The sequence below is a fragment of the Psittacula echo genome (genome assembly GCF_963264785.1).
Source record: "Psittacula echo genome assembly, chromosome: 5".
NCBI classification, from domain to species: domain Eukaryota; kingdom Metazoa; phylum Chordata; class Aves; order Psittaciformes; family Psittacidae; genus Psittacula; species Psittacula echo.
This window is the reverse complement of record NC_137739.1, coordinates 11,685,726-11,698,119: the sequence shown is the minus strand read 5'-3', so window position 1 is coordinate 11,698,119 and position 12,394 is coordinate 11,685,726. Positions and strand designations below refer to the sequence as shown.

The 12,394-nt window shown below is 43.8% G+C and overlaps 1 protein-coding gene across 5 annotated transcripts in view; it reads right to left on the bottom strand.

The window, feature by feature from the left end:
- The window catches only part of LOC308221727 (putative RNA-binding protein Luc7-like 1), a 39,248-nt gene that overhangs the window by 25,778 nt on the left and 1,076 nt on the right, over nucleotides 1–12,394 (bottom strand). For all 5 annotated transcript variants that reach the window (XM_080618933.1, XM_080618931.1, XM_080618930.1 and 2 more), the window contains 6 exons: nucleotides 11,288–11,382; nucleotides 7,256–7,354; nucleotides 6,458–6,568; nucleotides 5,606–5,749; nucleotides 4,998–5,174; nucleotides 4,074–4,162 (listed from right to left, as the gene is read on the bottom strand). In XM_080618933.1, the coding sequence (XP_080475059.1) occupies nucleotides 4,074–4,162; nucleotides 4,998–5,174; nucleotides 5,606–5,749; nucleotides 6,458–6,568; nucleotides 7,256–7,354; nucleotides 11,288–11,382 (715 nt within the window). The remainder of the gene's footprint in view (nucleotides 1–4,073; nucleotides 4,163–4,997; nucleotides 5,175–5,605; nucleotides 5,750–6,457; nucleotides 6,569–7,255; nucleotides 7,355–11,287; nucleotides 11,383–12,394) is intronic.

The window sequence follows — 12,394 nt, the reverse complement described above, 5'->3', positions numbered from 1 at the left end:
CTCATATCAGCTACATCAACTCTAACGTTCTGAAGTGCCACTCTGCAGTCAGAAAGATACTGATTCCTTTGAGGTAGTTGCACATCAAAAAGGTTTTAATAAAGAGAAAGCAGCATTTTCTCACTCATCACATTTGTTTAACAAACATTAGGAGGAAATTTGCATCAATGGTATTTTCCCTGCTTGAGCTAGAAAAAAAGGAGAGGACAGACACAAGGGAAGAACAATTACTGCAAAGTAACTGAGACAGACACTAAACATCCCTCATCCCAGACTTAGAAAGCCATTTCAGAAGAACAATCCAAGCCTCACTATTATTCCCACATTTCCATGGCTTCAGAGCTCATGTGCGGCACTCTCAGCTTAATGCTGCATTAGCTTTTGGCAGTCTGCAAATAACATCTCAATTCGTTCAACTTCTGCAGCACCATTACTCAGCACCACGTAAAATACTACTCTGTGAAATATGGACCTTCCCTTTTTCTCTATGGCGACATTTTAGAGCCAGCTTACACCAAAACATCACACCCTGTGCGAACAGCCTCTTTTTGCTTTAACTGAGAAGTGGCTGGTCTTAGTGACTTAGGGACTCACTCTTGTAACTGTTCCTGTCTCCCCACTGCGTACAGGCTCGCAGAGGTGTTCCATTTACACAGCCACAGAGCTGTTGGAGCACTGTAACAAGAGATGAGGATGAAAGCTACACACAGGTAAAATTTTAAACAGCGAAAAAGAAGCATCTATTTTAATAATATCAATTAAACCTGTACCTGGATAAGACAAGATAAAGAGAATCAATGTGCACTGACCTTCCTTCACAATGAAATGGGATTGCTCAATCATGGTGAAAACAAAAAAAACCCCAAAATGTGGGCAGCAATTCAAGTAGAAGGACTGTAAACAGGGTGGAGCTGAACTTGGAGTCAGGCAAATGGACCATGATCTGAGGCAACACACAAGATGACCAGATGAAGGCAAAGCTGCTAAGCCAGGAGAGCAAGGCAATAACCACACACCTCCTTTTTCATAGAGCAGAACCTGACAGAGCAGCAGGACCTCCTCTAGACGCCTGGCAGGCAGCTGAATTTTTTTGGATGGTTTTAATTACTCCAAGTTCACAATGTTCTTTTCCTCCTGATCATTTTATTCTCAATGACCAGTGCACATATTTACACAAAGCCCTTCCACATCCTATGAAAAGCCTGGCTGACCTTCCACACCTGTGATCTGAGCAGGAATGTGTGCAATAACCTGGCAATCACTCCCTAGCACTAAACTTCAGAATCTAGGAGGCATCCAGCAAAAGAAGCACTTTCCTTACTAGCCTGAATCAGCATACAGCAGGAGACAGTAGAAAAGAGCTGTCCAGAGGAATGAGAAGTTCAGCATATTTATTTTTTCCTCTTTTTTTGGCCCTGTACCACAGAGGCTATGTGCTGATTTTCACAACTTGTTTAACTTAATACAAAGGAAATCCATTTAGCAACTCCACCTAAACCTGTTTGCTGGTGTACTGTGGAAGCAAATCAGAGGTCTGCACTTCCAAGCATGCTACCTCTCCACAGAACTTCAGTCTTAAAAGATTACTGGGTAGCTCACAGCCACCAGCAACACCAAGGGACTTGTGCTTATTTACCACTAAGGCTGACAGCCCACTTCACTAATCCTTATGTGCAAATCACAGTTTAGTTGACAAATTAATACAGCCTGTGAGAAGTAACAGTTTCACAAGTGAATCTACAGGTTTCCACGGTACGTCATAACACCTGTAAGTCACTGAAGACTTCTCCAAGTCAAGCAGTACTCTTTTTCTTACTGAATAACACCCTGAATATGTTGCATATGAAGACATTATAAGAAGAGTTATGAAGGAAATATGTCTTCTGTGGTTTTACAGTTAACAAGCTCTGGTTAAGAGAGGCAGTCTGAAAGGCAGAAGAAGTTGCCCATTAGTTTTTGATGGAAAGATGCCCCTGCAAGCACGGTGGTCCACAGCTCCCAACAGATAAGGTGCTGAGAAGCGGAGAAATCTGGGCTCCAGTTCTGACACTGAATGCCCACTTGGAAAACTATTTTCCTTCTTTGGGTCAAGTCCTTATTTTGGAGAGGCAAATAATTTGACCTCCTCTGTACAGCACTGCTGACTCCTTCATAACAAGCTTTTCTTTGGTATCTTAACAGGATGTTTCCACACAGAGTGAGAGCAAAGGCTGGCCACAGTCTTGTGCCACACACTACTTGTAGCACAAGTAGTGCTATGTATGGAACCAGCAAGAGCTCAGACTTTAAGCTAACTCAATGCAGTTTTTAAACCCTTCCTACTTAAAAGATTAAATAAACATTCAAAAGTGGTCTTCAAATCCCCTCCTCAGATGCGCCCACATACGGACTACTTCTGAACACAAGAGGCTCCTAGCTCTCACGAACTGAGGGTCTGGGGTTATTTAAAACAAAACAACACAAAACCAAAACCACAGACAAGCCACAGAAGGAAGAAAGCCAGTATTCTGAGGAAATGCAGACCAAACAAGAGATCTAGAGGACTCCTCATGAAGGCAACTCTGCGGAGCATTTTTCACACAGAAACGAACTCCAGGAAGAAGAGACACCATGGAGACAAGACACACTGAATCCAGGTTACAGATGGTCCTGCTGTGCCTCTGAAAGAGCCCGCCATGGAGTAGATGCACAGGAAGACACTTGTTTCACTTCAATCTTTCTGACCACAGCAACGTATCCCTTTCAATTAACTCTTGCACTTATCACCCCGTTCCAGAATCTGCAGCTCCCAAACATAACTGACTTACTATCAGTCTTGCATGGATGCCAGAAAATTGTGAGGCTCTACCTAAAGAGCTGCAGTTCAGGAAAAAGATGCAGCATGAACTGGTGCCTCATATGACACCAAGGTAATCCAGAGAGAGAGGAAACCCACAGGAAACACCCTGAATGGAGAATGCCTAAAAATCTGGGGCTTCACTGTACATCAGAATCACCAAGCTGCAGAGCACAGAAAACCAAGCTGCTTCGATTCTGGTATTTATTTGCCAGCACTTCCAGCAATATATACCCTGAAGCCAGCATCATCTTAGAGCATACTGAAGCTATGTATCTCATGCCTCAGACATGGATGGCTGAAATACACTCTTCAGTTGACACTGAGGGTCAAAAAGAGCTCTCCACAGGCAGTCAGGTTGGGTTTTTTGATGCAAGAAGTACAAGAGGAGAAACACATAGAGAGGTAACTGGGGAGATGCTGTGACAGTAAGAGCAGCAATCCTACTCAGCCACATCCTCTGCCTGACTATAGCAAATAACCACCCTCTCCACACCAGACTGTTTAACCAAGCTGTTGACACACAAGTGAACCTGTTCTGTTCAGGTACAGAAGAAAGGATTTTTCCAGTTCAGCTGGCAAGATGTGGAAGAGCTCGTCCTGAGAATACCAACACTGCAGCCACTCCCACTGCTCAGATTATACACATATGAGCAGGTGACACACACGGCCTCAATCTCCAGAAGCAGCCACTCCTTGGGATCCCTTGGATCCCCTAAGAAATGTTTTCCAAAGCTGTGCCAAAAGCACCTCACTGCTATTGTAGAAAAGTTTCAGAGCAAGACAGGCACCTTGTCACCTGGCTCACATATACCAGCTCTGTTCTGCTGTCATCTTCCAGCCTAGAAGCGAGGAGGGCTGCCCAGGGAATTTCTGCATGACTAGCACCTTTTGAGCAGACCCAGCCCTCACTCATCTTAAACTTCCCCACTGAGATGCATTGGATAAGGGCATTTTACCTAGATTCAGATTTCCAAAGACAGGGATTAGACCAATATAAGCCTGAAGACTACATGGAGCTCACATCTTTCAAATACACAATGCACATACAATCACTCTAACATAGGGGGTTTGTGCATTTGTTTTCATCTTTAACTAAATGCCAGGGTGCTCAGTATCCAGAGCATGCCCAACAGCTAATCACAGCAGCAGATGCTGCTTTCCAGCAACGCTCACGTACAAGAAATCAGACTACTTCAAAACCAACTTCACAAGCCAGTTATCAGCTTCCACTTACCGTCTGCCCATTCTCTCCTCTCGTTCTCTCTCCTCTCTCCTCCTCAAACGATCCTGGTTTCTCTTCTCCTGCTTTTCTGCCACTGTTTTCTAGGAAAGGAAAAGTCCACATCGTATTTCAGCCATATAGTAACAGGTCAGAGATCTTCAGGGAGACTATTCCGATAGTAAGACAAAGGTAGTAAGACAAAAACACATTCCACTGCATTTAATATGCTAGTTAGGATCTCTATCAAGGTTTCCATTTTCCTCACAACTTCACTAACATCCATCAGTGCAAGAAATGCCACTCCCTACTCTGCTTTGAGCGCTTGGGCTCTAAGAGACAAGCTCATTAGCTCTGAGGCAAACGACTGTCTCACCATGAGTGTACACAACTTACAATGGAACAGTGCCGAGGCCTTGTGCCCATGCTCATTCAAGGCTCTGACCTCAATATACTGTCTCATGAATAAGGCACAGGATTCACCACTCTTACTCAAGCAGGCTGATGGCCTCTGCAAGCAAGGCCAGTACTAGAACTCCATTATGAACCCTCAGAAAGCTTCTCATCACTTCAGCTACTGAAGACCTTTTTCACCAACAGCACAACATGAAATTTCAGTTCAAGCATTTCATTAAGACGCCTCAGCTAAAAAAACCCAGAGTGACAAAATTCAGCCATATCAACGAGAAAAATACAGGTGAGTGCACCAATGCTGTAAGGAACAAATGACAGCAATGGTCTGGTTTGCCTAATTCTGAGTGCACATATTTAGTTACCCAGAAATTACAGAACAAACCCAAGATGAGCCTATGCAAAGCCTCATCTGAGGTTTCAGGGATTCTGCAATCAGAAATTTCTGGACTTTCACAAGCACTCTGCAAAGAATTCTGTATGAATTTAGTAAACTACAAGGAGAAGGCTTAAAACAGAGTGGATTACCCTCAGCTGATCCAGTTTCTCACGAATCTGAATAAAACCCAAGTGTAATTTGCCTCCAAAGTGGTCAGCAAGACGACGGTCGTTGTCATGGAGACCCAGATATGCCGAACAGACTTCACACACACGGAGCTTCTGCTGCTGGAAACTGGATGCAGGCATTGAATTTCGGTATTCTTCCTAAAGGTAGGCAAAAAAAAAACCCACACAAATGTCAGGGAGCCCTTACATAGTCACAGCCCTCCAGAGAAAACCCTGCAAAGAATTGCACTGCTACTTTCAAGAATCAAAACCCACCCTCAATATACAGGAGGTGCCATAACAAACACTTAGCAAGCACAGCTACCCTGACAATCTCTCCCTGCAAGCAACTAGCGACCCCATCTTTGGGAGAATAAATCCCTCCCTGTTCTGTCAGCTCTCTTCACTAGATAAAAGTTTATATTCTTCATCTACCACACTACACTGCCAACTGCTTGCTGGCACAAGGCTGAAACTGAACAAAGACATACTGGCAACAAAGGAAAAGAGGCAAGAACCACCCAGCTCTTTGTCATGGCTCAGTCTAGCCCAGTCCTCTATTGCAGTTCATAGGAGAAGCAACACCATACCTCTGCCTCTTTCTTTTTTGCTCGGACTTTCTCCACTTCCATCAGGATCTTCTGAGACTCATCAACATTTCCTTCAGCTCCTAGCTGCTCAGCTTTAGCTAGGAGTTTTCCTATGTCTTCATTCAGCTCATGTACTTTCTCTGCCTAAAGAGAACAGGTAGTTTTTAGTAAGACAAAAAAACCTCTTGCATGACAACTTTTCTTTTTTCTCCAAAAAATCCTGTTTAACAAAATCAGTTGTTGGAAGATGACCATAGGTCTCCAAAAGTCAAGACTCCCAACAAAAAGAAATTGGTGGGCCAAGTATAGGCCATGCAGGCAGAGACACATAGCAAAGAGAAAAACGACATGGAGAGGACATCATCAATGCTGCCACAAAAAGCAGCACGTTTCTGGCTTACAGGACAAGACAGAATCCACAAAAACAGCCCCAGGAATGTTTTGTATTCACCTCATGAAGCAAGAGGAAAGTTTCCCAAAGAGGAAACTCCATGAGGATTTGTTCAGTGAAAAGATGACACTCATCGGCTAGACTTACTATTCCATTACATTATTACATTACATTAACATTGTAAGCTATTACATTAACACTGAAAAGTGTGTGGGAGAAACCAACATGCTTTATTGCCATGCTAAAGTGACCTATTTTAGAGTTCATGCTTTATACTACTACAGTCCTCTACGCCAGTAAGTTTGCCACAAGAACAGCCAGAGCAGAATTTGAGCAGGATGGCTGGGAACCACAAAGCTTTTGTGGAGCCCATTTCCTGAGTACCAGTGGTGTCACAGACAACACAGCTCCAGTGCTCTCGCACAGACATCCACGATAAACATTCACTGCAAGGAAAATACCTTTGCAGACACTTCAGCACTGATCTCTTCCTGTGTCTCAGCCAGGCGTTTCTTGGCCAGTTCTGTTCTCCTATCACACTCTGCGATGAAGGATTCCAGGTGATCCATCGCCTGCATATTCAGACAAAGAACTGTGAATAAAGTGCCCTTTGTGCCAGACACAGCCAACAGCAATCCCTGTATAATGCACAAACAGCTTCAAGAACAGATGCCTTGAGAAAAAAAGATATTACACTTTGTAGAAAAAGTAACATTTGATCCCTGCCCCGAAGTCTGTCATCTGCTTGGAACCTGACACAGTTCTTTGACACATAAGAGGATGCTCACACAAAGACTGCTTTGCACTGGAACTTCCAATGTATGAGCAACAGGTGCAAAAACAAAAGCATTGGAATAACATGAAAAGGGAAGACAGAATTGTTCTTCTGCCTGATCTGTTACATTACAGAAAACTAAATCTGGGAAAGCGAAACCACAGAGCAGAAGGCTTTTAATGTTAAATCTCCTTCTGGGACAGGCCACCAGGTTACAATGACCTGGTACAGAGCAGCAAGTATGGGATGCAAGGAATGCCAGAGGAGCCTTCCTCATTAGCTGGACTAATGGTGTCGCAAGGGCCATAATGACTTTCCATTTTAAGGCAGCAATCGAGCTGACCCTGTGGAGGGGTCTCCACATCTTGTCAGCTAACACATCAAATAACATGGCTAGCTGAAACTTCCACTGAGCTCTACTGTTCAGCCAAATAACTTCAAGAGGCAGTTTCCACAGAAGTAACTGGAATGTCTCTGTACTCACATCCAGCTCAAAAAACAGGTCTCTCTCTTTACTTGCAATCTCATAATCTGCTCGCAGCGCCAAGTCATGGATCTTTGTACACTCTCCCAGGTCCATTCGCTGTTGAAAATAAAAAACAAAATCAATGTAAGAACCCTCCATTATGACAACAAGCAGCAAATACTTAACTCTTGCCAGCTTTCATAAAGTCTTCTGATGAAAAAGAGCTCCCGCTTAACCTATCAGTAATAGAACTAGCCAAAAGCACCACATGCTTGCTAGAACTCTTCTATGCATTCCTGGAACAACATTAAAATGCCCTGAACGCTTTAAGTCCAGTCCCACTCCTTCTCTAGGTCACAGAACAGCCTTAGAAATTGCTGGGAAGGATGTGGGAAGACACAGCATCCTGCAGCAGCAACTACAAATACCTCCTACTATGGCACAGCAAAATACACAGCTTTGTACCCTACTTAAAACTCACCTGGAAAAGCACCTGGGTCAGGATGAGCCCTAGTAACAAACTGAAAGATACCAAATCATACAGCCCAGACAGAATGCTTCCCACTAAGAACAAATGGACTTAAAGGAATAAGGGCTCTTGCCAGTAGATGAGCACAACCCCACACTCAACACCACTCCTAATTCTACTAGCTAGCCTCTTCCCATAGTCAGCTGCAGCCTGAAACTTTTAAACATGCCCAGCAAAGCTACATCCTACATATGACCCCATCTAACAAGAGACTTCTTGAGAGCCTTTCCCTTCCCAGAAAGCTCTGACTTCCATACTGCTTTTCATTCCCCTTGTAATCGATGCCATTTAAATTTGGGGGCTTTTCCCCCCATAGTCAACAACCACATAACCCAAAGTTAACTATGCCCTCAAACCATGGAAATGGCATTTCAACATTATCAATATGTAACAGAGAACATTTCTCAAAGTAGAAAAAGAATGACGTTTTGAAAGCCAAAATAATAATAAATAAGTGTGAGCCACAGAACAAATTACAAGGTACATGTCATGGCAGGAACACCCAGCCAGCCATCTTCCCTCCCAGCCACCACCAGTTCCAAGGAGCCCAGCAGTTTCTGAGTAAAGATCTGAACTCCCCCATGCACATAAACATTGAATACATGTAGATGCCACTGATAATTAATCCTGTTCACATTTGCTAAGCAATCTACATTGTGAGCTATCTCTTACGATCTCCACTAAACTGCAAACTCACTGGAAAGCCTATTTCTATGAGGAAGGCTTTTTAATAGTAATCAGAGCTGCAGAGTTTCACCCAAGTGAAAAAGGAAAGCAGAGACCCCTACAAAATCACCCTGCAACCTACAGACTTCAGCTCACTCACATCTCCCAGTGGGGAACACAGTTAATTCCCTGAATGTCATTTCCAAGCTGTGTTCTACCTGGGCAGCTTTCAGACTGATCTGTCTGCTTATTAGTGGAGCTAAAATTCAGGATTACCAGCTGATGCCACCTCTGAACGTGCTGCAGTACTTCCACTGACAGAAATATGTTTACCATCAGCTGCTGAGGCAAGTCAGTGCATGCCATTAATGATCTGGATGACAAGTCCCCCGATAACAGCATATGGGCCCACTAAACCAACTTCTGTTCCCCCAGAAGTTTCCTCCCTACCCACAGACACCAAGAAGAGACTATTGTAGTTTATTTAGTAACACATTTGGACAAGTTTCTGGGAATAATCAAAAAAAGAATAATCACAAAAAGCCACCAAATTAAAATTACAGCTTGTATGACCAGGACCACCAGCAAACAAAGCAAACATCAGCATGCCTCCTGCAGCTCTCAGAAATATTCCACTGCTTTACTTATGGTCTGGATTCCTCTCACTCTGAACGTGAAGGCCAGTGAATGCGACTCCTTCCCATTACACTGAGCACAGTGACCCCAGGGATCCAGCTTCCTGCTTGTCCCCCATCAGCCCCTCACTAAGGAATATCTGCACACATGCAGGATGCAGCAGTTAACAATGCCTCAGGGGGAGAATGCAACATAACCAGCACCAGAAGGCTTGAAGCATCTGTTGGAAGGTTCCAAAAAGAGCCAAAGTCATGATTTCTGCAGTAATACACATCCAGAGATGGATGCTACCCCATCCAGCTGAGGCTGCTTCACCTACGCAGCTCTCCCCTTCATGGAGCATGGTTAAGATGTCAGGGAACCTGACTGAGATCACGAGGAAAGCCTACACGTTCCAGCTAAGTTTCATTGTGTGCTGGTAGCGCTGACAGCTGAAATGCTGTTCCCATTCTGGACATCACATGTTCCTTCAACACAGATCTGCAGCACCAATACTTTTTCTTGCCTCAGTAACCTGCTAACAGTGGCGTAGAGAGCTCCACAGCCACTTAAAAGCCACCACAAGATCATCCGAGTGACACACAAGACCACTTGCACAGAAGCAGTCTTCCTTCCTGCTCCCCTGTGATGCTTCTGAGCATAAACTCCACAGCAAGAGGACTCACTGAAGACAAGTAACATCAGAAGAGGACCAGCTTTCTCTATGTGCTTTTCAGCCCCAGGAGACTCGCAACCCATCTGAACACTTCAGACTTCCTCCACGCTTTGGCACCTGCTCCAGCAGTCATGCACGTCACTTAATTCAATCCCTCTGACTCACCGTTTACCTTCTTCCTGGAAACGTACCAGAAGAGGCAGAAAGCAGCCTGCACCTTCAAAACACCTTCTGGGCCCAAAAAGACTTTGCAGACTCTTGTGTCAGAAAGATATACCCTAACCACAGTGACCTGTATGAGGGATGGAGGTGGGCAGATGGAGATCTAAGCGGCTTTGAACTCCTGAAATGGAAGTGAGGTGAGATGGAGGCTGACTGCTGAAAAATACATCTGAGCTTCAAATTAGTAACACATAAATACAGAGATACACAGAGATTGGTATTTAACTCTTCCAATGTTACTCTGCAATAGCACTGAAAAGCCAAAGCTTGAATGCTCAGAGCTGAAGCAGCTTTTACTAAAGTTCTTCCTACTATTGCTGCCAGAGTCTTGGTATCACAGTGACACACACAGAGAAAGGAGTGCCAGCCCTCCCATTGCTGGTAACTCCACTGTGTCAAACCCAGCTCCTGAAATAACAGCAGGAAAACCTATAAATAACGACAGTATCTTTAAACAATCAGGTTAAATGGATGGACAATGTGAACTGCCACAGTATTTAGTCTCAAACAGGGAGGGTGAAAATGGATTTCAAACATCCATACTCATCTCCATCCTGCAATTCTGTAGCACAGCAACAATTACAACAGACGTGCATTGTTTTCTTTCAAAAGTCAGACTGCATCTTTCATCTGGGCGCCTAAACTGAATACCTACTTCAGCAAGATCCCACTGTTAAAAGTCCACATCACATTTTGCTCTCAGAGAGAGAGCATGTGAGCCAAACCTTTGAAAACCAGCCAGCTCTGTCCCCAGAGGGCAGCAGCAAAGGAGGCGACCCAACAGTTTCAAACCAGTCAGGCAGAGTGACACACTGCTCACACCAACCAACTCTAAAGACAAAGTCAGCCTGAGCTGAAACCTGCCATTACCATGGCAAGCAAGAATGATGGAAAAAATGTCATTCCATCAGGGAACATGACATGGCTGGCAAAAGGAGACTGAAAAGCTCCAAGGGTTAACGATTATTGCAGCACATAAGAAAACACTTGCTAGCCTGAAGATGCAACCAGAGCACCCAGGACAGCAGGCTAGCTATGGTCTTGCAGCCTCTGCAAGACAAGTTTTAGGCCTTAAACATCTCAAACTGCTAAAAGAGAAATAATCTTGTAACTTCATGTGTGATAGTGGGAGAAAAAAAGAAGATTCAAGTGAACTTTGAGAGCTCCTGACTTCAGTGGTTCCATACACAGGTCACACAAACTAAAATTAGAACTATGACTGCTCCTCAGGCACAGAAAGCCTGATCTCTTCTAGAAGGTACTCACAAAGCACAGCTGAGCCCTGGAGACTTGTACCAACATCTGCCTCCCCAGAACTCCTTATTACAGAGAATATACTTACTGTTCCTGCGAGGATATCATGGGGACAGCAATCCAGAAGGTGGCTCTTGCAAACACGATCGTCTGTAAACTTCACCCTTTGTCTGGTTTCATCTCCTGAAATTCATTTGTGGTTTTAAAAAAGGAGACATTAGAATATTGACTCAAGAACAAAGACCTTGGTATGATCATTTCACCTTAATATGCAGATTAAAATACCTGGTGCTCCTGCTCCCCAAAATTACTCAAAAAAAAAAAAAAATCTTAGAGGGTATCAGGATATTCTGGAACACTTTTAACTGGGGAAAAAACACTATTTTAGCATTTAGTCATCGAGTATACCATGTTAAACACAGTGCTGGCGAGCCAAGTAATGTCCAAGGCCTGTCATCCACATAAAGAGACAGCACACCCAGAGGAGAAAAAAGAAGCCAGACAGTCTGGCTCGCAGCCAAAACTTTTTATGTTTTGTGGGGTTGTTCCCCCCTTTTTTACTGTAAGGAAGGGGCAGGAGATACCAAACCCCACGCTACTGGAGGGCCATGACTCACAGAACAGGGCTGTGCTGGGCAGTTTTTATAGGTGACTGCTATTTGCTCATCCGACAATTAAAGCATCGGTCCATTTGGTTTGAAAACTGAATCTGCAGTGTGCTTTCCAAGGCCGGGCAAAGACGAATCTTGTAGGTCCTGGCCTGGAACATGAAGTCTGCTTCCCACCCGCATCCCACCCTCAGAAGACATTTTACACTCAGGAGCCACTTAAACAAGACAATATCAGAAAAGCAAAGAAATTAAAAGTAAAAAAAGAAACAAAGTTAGTCAATACACACTGCGAGCTCCAACATATACTATACCCATCTGCATTCTTCAAGACCTCAGCTGCAGAATTTTATGCCCACTGTTGAAAAGTTTTAAAGGAAAAGTTTTCTTGCCCACACCTGCAGTAAGGAAGTCAGGGGAATGATACATAAAAGTAAAGGCAAAGTGGTAATGGTATGTGACAATTTTAAAGCTCATCTGTGTATATGACACAGGTATGTGTAATACTAAAGTATGAATATAGTTTAGGATTTGCAAGCATCCAGGAATAATGTTGTGTCTACTGAAAATGGGGGTTTTTTTCTTAT